Source organism: Sceloporus occidentalis, unplaced genomic scaffold (genome assembly GCF_023333645.1).
Source record: "Sceloporus occidentalis isolate IW3139 unplaced genomic scaffold, rSceOcc1.0.p SCAF_290, whole genome shotgun sequence".
Classification (NCBI taxonomy): Eukaryota; Metazoa; Chordata; class Lepidosauria; order Squamata; family Phrynosomatidae; genus Sceloporus; species Sceloporus occidentalis.
Genome location: NW_028317270.1, coordinates 121,677 through 140,783, shown reverse-complemented (window position 1 = coordinate 140,783; position 19,107 = coordinate 121,677). Strand labels below are relative to the sequence as shown.

Below are 19,107 nucleotides of genomic sequence, written 5' to 3'. Positions count from 1 at the left end.
AGTCCTTCGATTCCATTATTTTTCTACTAAAGAGGCCATATTGGATCAGGCCCGACGGTGCTCTCCATTTCCCGCACCCTATGATCAACTCCATCTTTTCGCTGACCTCTCGGCTGAAACCCTCGCCCTACGCAGATCTTTTGCCCCTATCACATTGGTGTTACGGGAAAAACCACGTTCCCTATCGTTGGGGCTTCCCTACCAAGCTGTTGATAATCAGAAATGGGGTTCTACACTGTTGATAATCAGAAATGGGGTTCTACACATCATCTGCCAACTGGCAGAAGCTCTCTCTCCTGCAACAGTGGGAGTTGGTACGTGACGATGGGACTGCTACTGAGGATCCAACTGATCGACCTGCTCCGCGAGATATTGCTAATACACAACCACCGGTGAGATCCGAACGGCGACTTCCATCGCGGCGACACAACAAGTATGGCTCCGACACAGTGACGGCATCCGCGGCAGCGTCTCCCCCGGTCCTGTCTCCTGCATCGACCTGACTGATGAGAGTCAACTTCGTTCACCCGGTGTGCAGTCCCAGGGACGAGTCTGGTCGGCTCCGTTTCAAACTGTACCGGTTTGACTGGTTTGAGGTCTACTATACACCATCCGATGTTGTTGTTGCTCACTTATTGGAATATCGGTTTACATGTTTTTCTTTTATTATTATTATTCTGTTTTTAGGTTTATTTCCAGCTGCAGTCCCAGGCCTGTGACCCCCAGGGCCGTTATTTGATTTTGAAAGGTTCCATACAAGGGACCTCATACCATTCTTAACCTCTATGCCCCAAATTCTGGCCAACTGACCTTTTTGGATTACGTATTTACTAAATTGCATGGGGTACGGTAGGGCAGAGTGATTGTAGGAGGCAACTTCAATCTCCTGGCCAATCCTTCTCAGGAATCCTCAGCTAAACTCGCGACTAAGTACTTGAAACTGCTGACCAACCAGGGATTGAAATTGCAACACTTATTTCATCAACATTCACTTTTTGACACGTGGAGAATGCTGCATCCTCTGGATAGAGACTATTCATTTTATTCCAATGTACATTCCAGTTACTCACGGATTGACTTGATACTTGTAGATAAAATTACATTGCAAGGAGCAAAGCGTGCGGAAATAGGACACATCTCACGGTCTGATCACGCTCCGGTGTGGATAACTATACAAGACAGCCCGCAACTCACGTCGCCGTCTAGATTGCGACTGAATGAAAGCCTCCTTCAACAATCTTCCCCATGCGCGGAGATAGAGGACGCCCTTACACATTACTTTCACATTAACGACACCCCTGATGTCTCATCTTCCACACTTTGGCTGGCCCACAAGGTGGTCATACGGGGACATTTCCTTAAGATTGCTGCTAGACAAAAAAGGCAGAGACTACAGCTGCTGACTAATCTGACCACCTGTCTGGGGATTCGGGAATGTTCAGATAAAGCCTCGTGGTCCGCTACCACCCATAAGGAACTCAAGGAGATCAGGACGGAATTACACAAGTTCGCGCTACGACGACTACACCTGGCTTACTACTCAAAGGGCAACAAGGCTGATTCCCTCCTGGCGCGGCGGCTTCGTCTTCAGGAAGCCCATTCTTCCACTCACTATCTTCAGACCCCTCAGGGTGGCAAAATGTTCAACCCCAGGGAGATTGCAGATACATTTGCGGACTTTTAAGGGACTTTATATAACCTACAAGACCAGAAGGACCTACCACGACCTGCGGAGATTGCAGAGTTTCTGGGCATGTTACCAATATCGAAGCTCCCTAGACAGCAGTTGGACACCCTTACTCAACCACCTTCGACGGAAGAAGTGGAGAGGACTATTGTCGGTCTCAAATCACACAAGGCTCCGGGTCCGGACGGCCTGTCCAACGTATACTACCAAAAATTCAAGCACATACTTGCCCCGCGGCTTTGTACTCTCTTCTCCGTTTTCATGACAGCGGGACCCTTACCTCAAGAAATGTCCGAGGCCTACGTGGTTACCATCCCTAAACCTGGGAAATCCACCGCTGAATGTGCAAATTACAGGCCCATCTCCTTACTGAATACGGACACTAAACTATACTCAAAACTTTTGGCTAATCGCTTGAATGCCCTGCTCCCGGCTCTGATCAAAAACGACCAGGTCGGCTTCATTCTGGGACGGCAACCGTCTGATAATACGAGGAGATTGGTTAACATTACTTCGGTCTCCCGAACATCGAACTCTCCATGCCTCCTACTCTCTCTCGACGCTACGCGCTTTTGGGTTACCGGAGGCCTTTGTTGCAGCTATTGATATACTATATCATCGACCTAGAGCAAGAGTATACACCTCGGGGTTCCTCTCCAAACCGTTCAACATTTACAATGGAACCAGACAGGGGTGCCCACTCTCCCCTCTCCTTTTCGCTCTGGCTAAGGAACCGTTGGCGATCGCTATTCGGACTGATCCCAACATTCATGGATTCACTATGCGATCTGTTGAATCGAAAATCTGCTTATACACGGATGATGTCCTCCTGACCCTTACGGAGCCTCTGATTACATTACCAAATTTGTCCCGTCTCTTGGAAGCCTTTGGACGTCTCTCCTACTACAAGATTAACTGGTCTAAATCACAAGCCCTTAGCATCGGTTATCAGGAGTTTATGATTGCGGACCTGTCTCTGTCCTTTAACTATTCCTGGAGATCTGATTATATTACATACCTGGAGATTCGACTTACCAAATCTCCTACTACTCTGTTCCGCGTCAACTTCCTGCCCTTGTGGAATAGGATCAGCGATGATTTTAACAGGTGGTCTAAGATGGAAATTTCGTGGCTGGGTCGTATCCTTTAAAATTAATTTGCTTCCGAAGTTACTGTACCTCTTCCGCACGATCCCCATCATGATACCTGTGGCCTTTCTTCGGCGCATGCAATCACTACTATCCAAGTTCATTTGGCTCAACAAGCGCCCCAGACTCCAGCTTGTTGTTTAACGCTCTAAGCTGCTGGGAGGTCTTGGAGTCCCTGACATCAAGAAATATCACTTAGCCGCCAACCTAGCTCAGTCTCTTCTGCTCTTCTCGCCTCGCAACCAGGTGGCATGGGTGGATCAGGAGTCTTTATATGCCTCTCCGTTTCTGCCAAGTGACATCCTATGGCTCCCCAGGGACCTCAGGCCCCCGTTGCCGGACCTCTTGAACACAACCTTGCTGTCTCTGCGAGTGTGGGATGCAAACCGTCTTCAGTTGGGCTTTCCTTCTGGACTCCATAGCTCGGCCCCTTTATCGTCTCTGAAGCCCCTGCTGCCGCACGTTTCTTTGGAGGACTGGATTCACAGGGGTATTACCTCTATTTCTCACCTCCTCTCACGAGGCCGGATGCAGACTTTCCAGTCATTACAGTCTCTGTATTCGCTGCCCCGTCAGGACTTCTTCAAATATCTACAGCTCCGCAACGCTCTCCGTACGCATCTGAATCACTCTGCCCTTCCCTCTACCACCTCGCCAATTCTCATACTTTGCCAGAGGGCGCCCACTGTTCCGAAGGGACTATCTCCTTTTGTTATGCGACTCTGTTGAGTCATGGGTCTGAGGCCAAACTTATGTATATGCTAAAATGGGAGAAAGAGCTTGGTCGCACCTATGATGTCAGGATGTGGTATGATGCCCTTGCGAACTTTCAGGGAGTCTCCCGGAATGCCTCTCATTTTGAAACCGATCGCAAAGTTTGGTTTCTCTGGTACTATGTACCTGCTACGCTGGCTAAAATGTATCCATCTACGTCGCCGCTCTGTTGGAGGCAATTACATGTATGGTGGGCATGTCCTGCCATTCGGTCGTTTTGGAAACATGTTTTCCATCTCATTACTCAATTGCTGCACATTCTCATAGATGAGGAGTTAGAAGTGGCTCTACTAGACATGTTCCCACCCTCACTAGACGTGCCATGTAGGAAACTTCTGGCGCATGTTTTACTTGCAGCTAAGATCTGGATCGCTCGTAAACGGAAGGATTCTCCCCCCCCCCCCCACGATCCGTGAGGTTCTATACTCCATCACCACGTCACGTATATATGAACAAATGGCACATACGGCCTCTAACACATTGCATCTCTTTCATTCTACCTGGGAGAATTGGGACGATTATTATATGCACACGTTCACCCCTGCGCCTGGGGGTTACATTCTAGGGAATATGCGCACTCCCTGGTACACGAAAGCACATACAAAATCTCTGTATGCCGGACGGTTTCCCGGGGGCCAGTACCTCAAAGTCCAGCACTAAAATTCTGCTTGTAGAGGACTCATTGTGCAGATCTTGCATGCATTATAAGGCAGAAGGCTCATTGCATAGAATTTTTGAGGCCTCTGTGGGCAGTTTTTAAGCATTTTATGGTCTCTGTGGCATGTTCTGATTCATCTATATCATCAGCAGTAGCTTTTTTTATGAAAAGAACAGCAAAACCTAAATTCCACGTGGTGAATAAAGTGTGAAGTAAATAAGTAAGATACTCCCCTAATGGGGTCCATTTGACATAGAGGGAGGTAGAACCAAGGAGGGATGCCGTCCTGTCGCGAGAGGGAGCAGTTTACTAGACTGCACCAGCTACTCGGTCCTCCCCCCACGCTGAACGTGATGACGCCAAACCCAGAAACATTCACCATATAAGACCAGACCAGGGACGGTACACGCGCATGCACTTTACTCCGAATACTACAGACTATTATCCAGAGGATCTCATATGAGATTCTCTAGAAATACCACTGCCCCATGAAGGGGCTTCTGTTCCTAAAACCCCAGGGTATTTCAAATTGCGGTATTTTAACCCTTTCCATGCACTGATTTTACTGGCAGCCTTTGTAAAAATTGTGGTAGTATTTTTTTTCTTTTTTATCACACAAACTGTACTTCAGGTGTGAATTTACAGCTTCTGGTACATGTCACTGTCAAACACCCCAATATGTGTGCACATGTTTTGATTACAGTGATACTACCCATGCAGCGGTTTGTCCGGTGTTTGGGGGCTAAAAGGCCACATTTGGGAAGTGTGCTTTTTTCACATTTTGGTCAGTCTGGGGCATCTTTGAACCCGGCCACCCCAATTTACCCAATCAAACCATTCATTTGTTTTAAATTAGACACCCGTTGGGTATTTGAAACTCTTTACATGTCAAGATTTTTGGGAAGATACAGCGCTAATTTTAAATCATGCTTATAATAAACTTCATTTAAATTTTATTTATTTTGTACTTTTTTATTTTTATTTTTTAATTTTGCTGAAACAGGTTGGTTCTTCTGATTACTACACATTTTTTAAGCAATTTTTTCCATATTTTTTTATTTTCTTAATATTTTACTAATCACATTGTGATTAGAAAGCTGGGCTCCATTGACTTGCATGGTTTAATGCAGTACGTGTATTCAACCTGCAAGGGGAGCCAGAGTTCTCAGTAGCGTCTGGAGAGATCCTCTAGCGAACGTTCCCAACTTAATTTTTTTTTTACGAAAAAAACACAACACAGTGCAGCTCACGATCAAGATAACAAGGTTAACGGAAACACCACCTATACCTCAAGTGGAATCAACAAATGGAAAAAAACTAAAACAATTGTAGTTGTACAGTCCTCAGTAAACCACAATGACATTTGGAAATGGCAGTTTAGGGAAATAAGAAAAATCTAGAAATATGTGACAGTATAAAAACCACTTTTAATAAAATCACAACTGTCAGTCTAAGAAACCACAGGGCCCTTGTGGCTAGACTCAGTTGCTTAATTGACCAGAAAAAAAGAAATACCAAAAAATATATATAATATATATGTCACGGAGCTGGCTAGTCCGACCGACTACCTCCGCTATCTTATGCTCTCTTAGCCTGGGACAACACACTTTCCCCGGTTTCCCAGTCACTAGCCGAGACTCAGTGTAGGGTATAACATTAAGATCGCTTTATTGTACACACACACAGGTATATATATCCATATAGTCAACACACAGAATGAGACGTCTGAGTAACGTCACCGCCCCCTTTAGCTGGGGGATTCAGGTCTCCCAGGAACAATAGGGGAGATAACGGGATTAGCCTCTGATATCTTCCACCGATAGTCAGGCTGGAGCCCTGGCTGGGCACCCTGTGGAGATAATCCTGTCTGGTACACATAGTGGGGCAGGAGGCTATTCTAGCTGCCCAACAGTTCCAAAAAGTAAAACCTGTATGTCCTGGTACTGGGCCTGGCGGTGTGGGCGGCAGAGGGCAGCTTCTGGGCAATAGGAAAAAGGGGTATAACATAGAAACTGGGTTCCAGGGGAACGGGTGGTTGGGCGGTATAATATCCACAGCGGTGTGCCTGAAGGGACGAGTCCGTCACAATGCTCCCCCTTGTGGAACACCTCGACCTACCCAGCGCGACCCCAATCGGGTCCGCTTGGGATGGTTCGAAGCCCTGGCACCCATCGCCTCCCAAACACAATCACCCCGTTAGCTCTGTTTGTCTGGACAGCCCATCCGCATTCCCGTTGAGCCTCCCTGGACGGTACTGAATGGTGAAGTTGAAGGGCTGTAGGGCTAGGCTCCACCGTAATAACCGGCCATTGTCCCCGGCTACCCTGTTCAGCCATACTAAGGGGTTATGATCCGTAAGGACGGTGAAGGATCGTCCATACAAATAAGGTTGAAACTTGCGGAGAGCCCAAACCAAAGCCAGGCATTCTTTTTCAATGGCGGCGTAGCTCACCTCCCGGGGAAGTAGTTTGCAGCTGATGTATGCCACTGGGTGTTCGTCGCCATCGTCTCCAACCTGGTTTAGTACTGCTCCCAACCCGAACGTAGAAGCGTCTGTATGGACGACAAAGCGTTTGGATGCGTCTGGTGCAGCTAGTACAGGAGCTTGCCCTAAAGCCTGTTTGAGTTGTCTGAACGCCGCCTCGCACTCCGGAGACCACAGGACTTGTCGAGGATTGCTGGATTCGTGTACGTCACTTCCTGGAGAATACATGGCACCAGGATGCATCCATGGAGGCCCCACCTCGCAAGTTACGGGGCTTAAAGAATCTGCTGGTTAAGGCTTGTTGCCAGATGCACACCTTTAGAGGTCTAGTGGAGTCCATGCTTCGATGAGTCAGGACTATTTTGGTGGCAAAAGGGGGACTTACACAATAGTAGCCAGGTGGCCATAATGTTATGGTTGATCAGTGTATGTTAATGCTTGCTTTGTTGTCTATAATCTACAATGTACACATAAAATGTTATATAAATGAATTGCTTCATTTAAAAATAACTTTTTGTTGTTTTTTCAGCTTCTGTTTGATTTTCTTGCCTTCAAAAATGATATAAGCTTTTGGAAAAAGAAAAAAAACATGGTTGGAATGTCCAGAAAAGCAGGTAAGCTCCCTGACCTAAAAAGGGTCAATTCCTAAATAAAATTTTGAGAATGCAAAGAAAAGTTTCTGCTACCACTCATAACCATTCTTCTATACTGTTTTGTGTAGGTTTTCTCATCCACAAACCAGAATTTTGGAGGGGGAGATATTTGCCCATCCCACCAAAAAATGTGTTACTACTGTTAAAAATTCATTTTTAAAAGTATTGTTTTGTGTTTTGATTTTTGCGTACTATGATGTTCTGAGACGGTTTTGTTATTTTAGCACATTCTACTAGATAAATACTCTCCTTATAATGCATTGTGATAATCAACAGAAGGCCTCAGTCCCAAGGCTGACAGACTTTGGAAGCTTCTGCTGCACCTTTCAACCCTAACACCGTGATATGACATTATCAATAATAAGAATGGCACACCAACAAATATAGTTAAGAAAGATGCAGTTCTTTATTGTGCAACACTGGCCAGGATACCCATGGAGAATCCATTGATTTTTTTACATTGAATATTTTGCCACACTGAAGGACACATTCTCTATTTCTTAGTTTCTGCTTACCTCTTTCTGACCACCAACTTCTACCCTACAATCAACAGCACTCATTTCATATTCCAAAACAACCGAGGTTATACCCCTCCCTAACTCTTAGCCTCACTTGAACATATCCTACCTTATGCTAACCTTTTCCTGTCTAGATGCAGCATACTTTCTTATCTGTCAATGGCATAGCACCAGTTACCTTATGCTGTCCCAGACTTAAACTGTCACCCTGTTGAATGCGGATTCAAGTTTTGGTACAGTTTTGGGATTAAGCCCTTAAAGACCAATGATGGACCAGGCATGTCACGCAGAAATGGTCAGTTAACAACTGGCATGTCATGGCAATAAATGATCACTTTCTTTGCTTAACCAGTGTTACTGTAAAGCCTCGATGTTGAGATTGGCATCAGGGGTGAAGTCTGGCCCCTCCCCGGGTCATCAACATCCGCTATACACTGTATGGCGGCGGATTCCCGTTTAAAAAAAAAAAAAAGTTTCAAGCGGGCGATCAACGATTGCCTCCTAAGCTTCAATGCGTTCGATAGCGACACTGAACACCCACCACAGGGCGCACTGTGATGGCTCCACTTGCAAGATGTCGTCGTCCTTTAACCTCTTGATGACAATTGCCGGTTCTGGCACGTCATGCACTAACATCAGGTTAGTGACAATTGACGTGCCAGGACTGGCATGACTTTAAATAGGTGCAGAAAGCGATCTACGTTCGCTTTCTGCACCCACACAGTGTTGCTGTAATGCCTCGACCTCGAGGCATTCAGCAACGCCACGATCGGCACTAGGGGCCATGTCTGGCCCCTCCCCTGGGCGTCAACATCGTCAGCATCAACATTGTAAGTCAATGTAGCCCAGCTTTCTAATCACAGTGTGATTAGCAAAAATAAATTAAAAAAATAAAATAAAAATAATTAGAAAAAAATAGTTAAAAAAAACAGTAAAATGTAAAAATAGGAACCTTAAAGTTGAAAAAAATGTAAACCTTTTTTTTAAAAAAAAAGGCAAAAAAAAAATATATAAAAAATATATTTTTTTGAGCAAGTCCTAAAATTAGCACATTAGCTTAAAAAAATTCTCGCATGGAAAGAGTTAAAATACTGGCATATTAAATGCCCATGGGGTGTCTACTTTTAAAAAATTTATGATTTGATGGGGTAAATTGAATTGGCCGGGTTCAACAATGTCCCAATTAACACGGGGGGAAGGATGGCCGCACATCTAATTTCCAATTAGAAAAATGCACACTTCCCAAATGTGGCCTTTTAGTTCCCCCCAAAAATGACAAACCCATGCATGTGGGGTATCACTGTACTCAGGAGATGTTGCTGAAAACATATTGGGATGTCGTGTGACAGCGGCATATACCAGGAGCTGTAAATTCATACATAAAGTAGGTGTGTGTGGGAAAAATACACACACAAAAATACTACTGCAAACTTTGAAAAAATTCTGGTGGTAAAATGTGTGCATGCAAAGAGTTAAAATACCAGCATTTAAAATACCCTGGGGTGTCTAGTTTTCAAAAATATATGGTTTTATTGGGCACACTGAAATGGCCTGGCTCAAAGATGTACCAAATAGGGCATGGGCAGTTGAAAAATGCGCATGCCTCAAACAGCCAGGCAACCTCATTCATGTGAGGTATCGCTGTACTCAGGAGATGTTGTTGAACACATATTGGGGTGTTTTATGATTAGTGACATATACCAGAACCTGTTAATTCATACCTGAAGTAAAATGTGTGTGAAAAAACAAATGCAAAAAAATGACTACCACAAAGTTTGACAAAGACTGATGGTAAATATGGTGCATGGAAAGAGTTAAAATACTAGCATTTCAAATACCTTGGGGTGTCTAGTTTTCAAAAATATATGATTTGATGGGGTAAATTGCATTGGCCGGCTTCAAAGATACCAGAAATGGCACATGGGGGGAAAAATGGTTTTGAAATAGCAAAACGCTAACTGTACTTATTGCAGAAAAAAGCAAAATAACATTGGGTATTTCTAAACTCAGGACAAATAGTAGAATATTTTTAGCTGGTTTTTTCATTGGTTTTTACAGATGAGTAAACGTTTTTTTGTTTAAAAAGTGAGAAAAAGTAATTTTTTAACAAAAAAAAACCCATATTTTATCTTTTTTTTATAGTAAATTAGATATGATAAAATTAATGGTATCTAAAGAAAGCCCTGTTTGTCCTGAAAAAAACAATATATAATGTGTGGGAGCATGAAATGAGAGAGAAGAAAATCACAGCTAAACAGCAACACTGAAAAATGTTAAGAGCCATTGTCCCACAATATACTACGAGTAATAACCCCTATTGTCCTTAAGGGGTTAAGTCTGCCGTTTGTTTTTAGTCAAATCTCCGTTTATTTCCATAATGTAGAAGGTATGCACAGGGATAAAATACAGTGCATCGTGCTGCACAGCACGGAAGAGCAAGTACAATGAAAATAGGTATACAAGTCACTTCATTGAACAGAGCAGTGCACAAAATGTTGATTCATACATGACAGACCAACTTATACATAGCACTACAGAGTCACAAGTACCTGTACCATAAATCCCACATAAGTTGGCAGATGAGGAAATTTCTGGATATGCAAAAGGTTAGTGCAATGAAACAAAAAATGTAAAATACAACATAAACAGAAAATTGCTGCTATGTCAAAGCCGTCGGCCAATACAGAACCCAGGAGATGAACCTGAGGGCAGAGGACCTGGAGAGATGAAAGGGGAAGGAGGGCAGAGGTAGGGGAGACGTACGGCCGTCTCAGCAATGGCCTGCCTGGTGAGTTCAAGGAGTCCGGGAGGCTCCGGTAGCAGGTGTAAAACAAAGATCGATAAGACGTGTCGAGGATGCGAATAGCATCCAGGGTAAGCATTTGAGGGCATTTTTATATTCACGACCCATCGAGGTAGCCACTAGGTCCTCCATATGGGAAATGAGGTTCATATGAGATATCCATGCTGCAATAGGAGGGGGACCACGAGTCCTCCAAAACCTTGGTATAATAGATTTGGCGGCTTGGACCATATGGATAGTGAGAGAAAGCTTATATGTAGCATATGAGGAGTGGGTGTGGTGCAGTAAAAGGGCTCCAGGGGAGGCCTCAAAGTCAGGGTCCGTAACCTCCTGAATCACCTTGACAACTACATCCCAGAAGGGACGAACATCCCTACACTCCCACCACAAATGCAGATAAGAGCCATCAGCGAGACCGCATCTCCAGCATAGCGGAGATACCTGTGGGAGGTAGTGGTGCACTGCTAGCTGGACCCTATACCACCTAGATAATAATTTAAAGGAGCATTCTTGCGCCCTACTGGAAATGACACCTTTATGCGTAAGGGAGAGGATCTTATCCCAGTCCGAGTCAGCGAGCTGCAAACCCAGATCTCTTTCCCAGAGGCTGAAGTAGAACGGTTTGGAGCTATTGTGCTCCTCAAGAATTAGGGCATAGAGTCAGGATAAGAGGTGGGCCGGCTCGCCAGACATTACACACAAGTTTTCAAAGCCGGTCAGGTCTCTTGCCAATTGGGCGTTGGGTAGGAGGGAGTTGGCGTAGTGCTTAATTTGATGGTGTAAAAACGTGGAATGAAAAGTGGGGGAGGCTTGCCAGAGAAGGTCCTTCAAGGGCCTGAACTCAGAACCCTGCATGATGTGACAGAACCTCACATGTTTGAGGTTCATGGGCTGAAGTAAACCCAGAAGCTTCCGAAGAATGGTGGGGTCGAGTTCGGGGTTATGTGTGAGGGGAAACAAGGGGCTAGGGGCCGTTGTAAGCAAGCCGCGAGCGGCTAACCGCTTCAACACCTGTAACGTGGCGGGGATTGAAGGGCAGGTACGCAACGTCAGGCTCCCCCTCCACACACACACACACTTACTGGTGCTTTTGACTCCCCGGTGTGTTGCCCGGGCAGCATGTAGACGTCTACGCGATTCGTGTAGACAACTTCCGCTGCAGCCGGAAGGAGGTGCGGTTTGCAGCAGGGGTTGTCTGCGTCCATCGCGCGGACCTTCCCCGGCTGTCAGAGATCAGAGTTCCCCGTGATCTCTGGCAGCCGGGGGGTATAAGGCATTTCTTGGGGCAGAGTGGCACATAAGGGGTCAAAAGGCATATCATAGTAACATAGTTCATAAGGTTGAAAAAAGACCAAAGTCCATCAAGTTCAACCTATATACATATTGTGTCCCTACTGTGTTGATCCAGAGGAAGGCAAAAAACCCTTATGAAGCAGATGCCAATTGCCCCATGCCAGGGGGGAAATTCCTTCCCGACTCCAAATATGGCAATCAGAATAAATCCCTGGATCAACGTTCTGTCCCTATTAATCTAATATCCATAACTTGTAATATTATTGCTTTCAAGAAACACGTCCAGGCTCCTTTTGAACTCTTTTATTGAGTTTACCATTACCACTTCCGCTGGCAGAGAGTTCCAAAATCTCACCGCTCTTACTGTAAAGAACCCCCGTCTGTGCTGGTGTAGAAACCTTCTTTCCTCCAGCCGTAGAGGATGTCCCCTTGTTGTAGATACAGTCCTGGGTATAAATAGGTCCTGGGACTGCCCCCTTATATATTTATACATAGTTATTAAGTCCCCCCTAAGCCGTCTTTTTTCCAAACTAAATAACCCCAATTCTGATAATCTTTCTGGGTACTGTAGTCCTCCCATTCCCCTTATTACTCTGGTTGCCCGTCTTTGAACCCTCTCCAGCTCCACTATATCTTTCTTGTACACTGGTGCCCAGTACTGTACACAGTATTCCATGTGTGGTCTGACTAGTGACTTGTACAGTGGTAGAATTATTTCCTTGTCGTGGGCATCTATGCCCCTTTTGATGCACCCCATGATTTTATTTGCCTTAGCAGCAGCTGCCTGACACTGGTCGCTACAGGTAAATTTACTGTTAACTAAAACTCCTAAGTCCTTTTCCATGTCAGTTGTCATGTTTTCCCATTTAATACATATTCCCAGCCTGGATTTTTCTTCCCCATGTGCATAACCTTACATTTATCTGTGTTGAACCTCATCTGCCACATCCCAGCCCAAGCCTCCAACCTATGCAGATCCATTTGTAACCGCGCACTGTCCTCTATTGTGTTAACCACGTTACAGAGTTTAGTATCGTCTGCAAAGATTGATACTTTACTATACAATCCCTCTACAAGGTCATTAATAAATATATTAAAAAGAATAGGACCCAAAACTGACCCCTGTGGTACCCCACTAGCAACAGTCACCCACTCACAGTATGTACCATTAATAACCACCCTCTGTTTCCTATCACTGAGCCAGTTACTTACCCACATACACACATTCTCCCCCAGCCCAAGCATTCTCATTTTATGTACCAGCCTTTTATGTGGCACCGTATCAAATGCTTTGGAAAAATCAAGATATACGACATCCAGCGATTCACCCCGATCCATTCTTGAGCTCACCTCCTCATAAAAGCTGATCAAGTTAGTTTGACAGGACCGATCCCTTGTAAACCCATGCTGATATGGAGTCATACATTTATTTTCATTGAGATACTCCAAAATAGCATCTCTTAGGAAACCCTCAAACATTTTACACACAACAGAAGTTAAACTAACAAGCCTATTATTCCCCGGGTCACTTTTTGTCCCCTTTTTGAATATTGGCACAACATTTGCTATGCGCCAGTCCTGGGGAACAGACCCTGTCACTATAGAGTCCTTGAATATTAGAAATAGGGGTCTGTCTATTACATTACTTAACTCCCTTAGAACGCAGGGTTGAATGCCATCTGGACCTGGTGATTTGTCTATTTAGATTTTTTTTAGGCGGCACTGCACTTCTTCCTGGGTTAGACAGGCGACATGTACTGGGGCATTTATCTCATCCTGCTGTATATGACCTGGCATTTCATTTTCCTTTGTGAATACAGCAGAGAAGAATATATTTAATAGATTAGCTTTTTCCTGATCCCCATCTATAACTTCTCCCTCATTACTTTTTAAGGGGCCAACGCTTTCATTTTTAACCTTTTTACTATTTATATAGTTAAAGAACATTTTGGGGTTTGTTTTACTCTCTTTGGCAATGAGTCTTTCTGTCTCCAATTTTGCTGCTTTTATCTGATTTTTACATATTTTATTTTTTTCCCGATAGCTTTTTAGTGCTTCCTCACTGCCTTCCTGTTTTAGTAGCTTAAATGCCTTTTTTTGCCATTTATTGCCCCCTTTACATTTTTATTTATCCACATTGGTTTTCTCTTGTTCCTGACTCTTTTATTCCCATACGGTATGTACCTTTCACAGTGAGAATTTAAGATATTCTTAAAAATCTCCCATTGAGTGTCTGTACTCTTGTTTTTGAGGACATTTTCCCAATTTACAGTGTTAAGGGCTTCTCTTAGTTGATCAAACTTTGTCTTCCTAAAGTTCATAGTTCTTGTGGCTCCTCTAAGAGTTCCCTTATTGAAGGACAAGTTATAATGCATCATATTGTGATCACTATTTCCTAGATGCCCCCTGACCTGCACATTAGTTACTCTGTCAGGTCTGTTGGTTAATATTAAGTCCCGTAGGGCGCCCCCTCTGGTCGGGTCCTGTACCATTTGTGACAGATAATTATCCTTACTTATAGTCAGAAACCGGTTTCCTTTATGAGATTCACAGGTCTCGGTTTCCCAGTTTGTCGGGATAGTTAACGTCCCCCATAATAACCATTATTCTGATTAGCTGCCTTGTTTATTTGCTTTAATAATTGATCTTCTGCTGCTTCCATTATATTTGGTGGCTTATAGCAAACCCCGATCAGTATTTTACTTCAAATCTCCGTTTATTCAGGAAAAGCATAATAAGAAAAACATCACATATCTTACATGCATGTAAATAGGCAGAGTCATCCCTGATAATACAATAATAAAGAAGGTAATCAGACACAACCTTATACAATAAGCATACCAGGGTCCGAGAGACTCCAACAGAAAGAAGAAACATTGTGTAATAACAGAGACGGATAGTATGCCCGTACATTGCCGTCGAGCAGAACGCACAGCACGGGAGGCGACACCCAAAAACAACAAATCAAGAACAGAAACAAGAGATACTCCAAGATGTCCACGCTAAAGTCATGCGAAAGACACGCTGACCGATGCCGTTAGCAAAAGCACATATGCAGATAAGGAAATAACCCTAGAAAACATCAGGGAGGACAAAGAGAGGCCCCATAACTACCAACGACCCCCCTCCGCCCTACGGACATACAGCAATAAAGCCTGGTGAGGCAACCCAGAAATACCACGGGAGCCATTTGAGGGTGTTATGGTATTCCTGACCTGTGGAGGAGGCCACCATATCCTCCAATCGCGCCACACAATTGACCCGAGACACCCACGCACTGATAGGAGGGGGGCCCGCCACCTTCCAAAACCGAGGGATCATTGCCTTTGCCGCCTGGACGAGATGGATCGTCAACGACTTCCTGTAAACACCAGGAGAGGATTGAACCTGATGCAATAATAGGGCACCCGGGGATGCCACGAAGCCAGGATCCGAGACCTCCCTTATCACCCGGACCACCATGTGCCAAAAACTGCGGATATCAGCACAGTCCCACCATAAATGAATGTAAGAGCCCTCCGCCAGCCCACACCTCCAACACAGTGGGGAAATCTGCGGTAAGAACATATGAAGTTCCGCAGGCACTTTATACCACCGAGAGAGCAGTTTATAAGAACATTCCTGTATTCTGGTTGAGACCGAACCTTTATGAACCAGGCCTATCATTGTGTCCCAATCAGACTCAGCAATAGAGGATCGGAGATCTCTCTCCCATAGGCTAAGAAAGAACGGCTTCGTAGACCCCTGGATGTTCAATAAGAGTGTATATAGTCTAGAGAGGAGGCGTGGAGGCTCAGTATCTGCTATACAGAATCGTTCAAACTCAGTCAGATCCCGACTGAGCTGAGGATTCGGCAACAACGTCTGCACATAATGTTTTAATCGGTGATAAAGGAAAGTCAAACGAAAGGGGTGCGAGTCCTGAGGGACTAGAGCACCCAGGGGTCGAAAGGAATCACCCTGTAGGATCTGACATACCCGAAGACATTTCAAGCGTTTGGGCACTAGCGAAAGTAAGAGATCCTGACTGACGTGAAGAGATAGGGCGGGATTATGCGTAAGAGGGAACAAAGGGCCCGGGATCGAGGTCAGCACCTGCTTGGCGGCTAATCGTCGAAGGACCTTAAGGGTCGGGGATATTGTGGGGTGGCAACGCGACAGAGGCGTACCATAACTGGCCGGGAGCCAAGGCGCCGCCGAAACATGACACCCCAGGAAGAAGCTCTCCAGCGAGATCCACTGCTTAGGAGCCCCTAAGGACCACTCAACTACCCTACGCAGGTGAGAAGCCATCCAGTAGCTCTCCAAACAGGGTAGTCCCAAACCGCCCCTGGACTTATGTCTGATGAGATGCTGGTAGGCGAGCCTCGGAGCCCGTGAACCCCAAACATAGTTCGAGAAAAGCCTACGACAGGAGGCGAAGTACGACCGCGGCAAAAAGACCGGCAGGGATTGAAATAGGTACAAGAATCTCGGGAGAACGTTCATCTTCAAAACCCCTACACGGCCAAACCAAGAGACATGGGGGACTGACCAACGGCGCAGATCGCCAGTCACTGACTGTAACAACGAGCCATAGTTAAGGGGAGTAAGTTTGGAGAGATCCGCGGGAAGCCACAGACCCAGATACTTGATCGCCGTAGCTTGCCAACGAAACGGAAAGGCCCTAGTTATCGCAGCCCTCATAGTGTCCGAAATATTAACCCCCAGGATCTCCGACTTCTGCAAATTAATTTTAAAATTGGACAACGCACCAAAGGCAGACAGTTCCGCCGTAATATACTTAAGAGAATGAAGAGGATTGCGGGTTATGCATAATAAATCATCCGCATAAATGGCCAATTTATGAGTGACTTTAGACACCTCACACCCAACAACGTCCTTATTGGAGCGGATCGCATGCGCCAGGGGCTCCATCGCCAGGATAAAAAGGAGGGGGGACAGCGGGCACCCCTGTCTAGTGCCGTTTTCAAGCCGGAATTGACGCGAGAGTACCCCATTAACCCTAATTTGGGCAGAAGGGGCGGCGTACAAGGCTTTCACCTGATTCAAGAAATGGCCCGAAATACCAACAGTCTCCAGGACCCTAAACAGAAAAGGCCAAGCCACTCTATCGAACGCCTTTTCGGCGTCCATGGAGACGAGAGCCAAAGGGAGCTTGCGCCCCTGTGCATATGCTAATAAATTAAGCAGCCGAATTGTGTTGTCCCTAGCCTCCCTCCCCGGGACAAAGCCCACCTGATCTTTGTGTATCAACAAGGGGATGTAAGTTTGCAGGCGCATGGCCATGACCTTAGCTAACAATTTGATGTCCGTGTTGATCAATGAAATAGGACGATAGCTCGGGCATTGCTCTGGATCCTTACCCGGCTTGGGGATGACAGAGATGTATGCCAAGTTAGTTTGCGGGTCCAAAGCAGCATTGGAGGCTAAGGAGTTAAACAGGGTCGCCAATTGAGGGCCCAATAGGGAGGCAAAGCGTTTATAATAGCACACGGTGAAACCATCAGGGCCTGGGGATTTGCCATTAGGAGTTAACTTTAAGGCTGCCGCTACCTCCCCCTCTGTTACCGGGGCATTAAGAGATTCCGTAGCCGCCGCCGGGAGACGGCACGGCAAATTCTTGGCTAGGTACGCATCAATGGAGTCAAGGTAAGTGGGATCCGAACTCGCCAATGAAGGTAAACTATAGAGGGACTTATAATAGGAATGGAAACACTCAGCTATCTTATTCGATTCAAAATGAGTAGCCCCCTTCTGGTCCTTAATTTTAGAAATAAAAGTGGAAGCTCTTTTAGCCCTGAGCGCCCGCGCCAGAAGTTTTCCGGGTTTGTCACCCAGTTCATAAAATAGCGACCTGGTCCGCAGAAAATTACGTTTAGTCGTGGTATCTAAAAGGGAGGCGAGTTGCTCCCGCAGGGCTTGCAATTGCAGGAGCACGTTGGGGTCCAGAGTAGACTTGTGGGATTGTTCCAAACTATAAATCTGAGTTGTCAAAGAGAGGGCGTGCGCCCTTTTCAAGCGTTTAAGGTGGGTACCGATTGTGATTAGGTGACCCCTAAGGACCGCCTTATGTGCTTCCCAAACCACCGGGAAGGACAAGGAGTCCGAGGAATTCTCCAAAAAGTAATTACGAATATGTGAAGAGAGGTCCGACAAGAAGGTAGGGTCATTAAGAATATTCTCGTTAAGCCTCCAAGACCACGGCCGCGAGGGGGAGGAGGTAAGTTTCAAGGCAAAATGTACAGGGGCATGGTCACTTAGCGACTGGATACCAATCGAGGACGTGTGGAGCTGAAGTAAATGTTGGTGGGAGAGGAACAGAGCGTCAATTCTAGTATACCTATCATGCGGGTGAGAGTAGAAGGTATAATCACGGGATGTGGGGTGTTGGGACCGCCAGACATCTACCAGCTGGTTGAGATGCAACCACTTCTTAACTTTCCGAATTTTGGAGAAAGGTATGTGAGAAGTACGTGCTGAGGAGTCCCTAACCGGATCAAGCATCATGTTGAGATCCCCCCCAAAGATAGTAATGCCGTCACGGAAATCACTCAATTTCGACAACATAGAACTGAGGAAGGAAGGCTGGTTTATATTAGGAGTATACACATTACCAAGGGTGACCTTATGGTTGCCTATCCAACCCTTTAAAAAAATTGCTCTGCCCTCTGAGTCCCTCCAGATGTCCAGAGGCCGAAAAGGTAAGGATTTATGAAGGAGAATGGCGACTCCCTTGGTCTTAGAAACCGCAGAACTAGAAAGGTACGCAAGCGTGAAGTGCTTGTCTGTGAGTTTGAATTCTTTGGACAACTTAAAATGTGTTTCTTGTAAAAATGCTATATGTGTTTTAGAAGACTTCAGTACGTGTAATACTTTGGACCGTTGTTGAGGCTTGTTTAAACCCCTGACATTCAGGGAAGTGACACGGATCAGGTCAGGCACCATTTAGTGGACATCTGGGGAAACCCACAGCTGAATGGACAGTCTCGGAGCGTCAGAATATAAAACAAAGTAACAAAACCAAAGAACCATGAATAGAGTCTTAAACATAGCAACAAAACAAAAGTAAAGACTCTGGATGCCAT

The 19,107-nt window shown here is 45.4% G+C and overlaps 1 protein-coding gene across 1 annotated transcript in view; it reads left to right on the top strand.

Annotated features, from left to right (window-relative positions):
* LOC149275413 (lipid scramblase CLPTM1L-like) overlaps positions 1 to 19,107 on the top strand; it is a 169,857-nt gene that overhangs the window by 70,292 nt on the left and 80,458 nt on the right. The window contains exon 8 of the mRNA XM_089504761.1: positions 7,282 to 7,366. Coding sequence (XP_089360887.1) covers positions 7,282 to 7,366 — 85 coding nt within the window. The remainder of the gene's footprint in view (positions 1 to 7,281; positions 7,367 to 19,107) is intronic.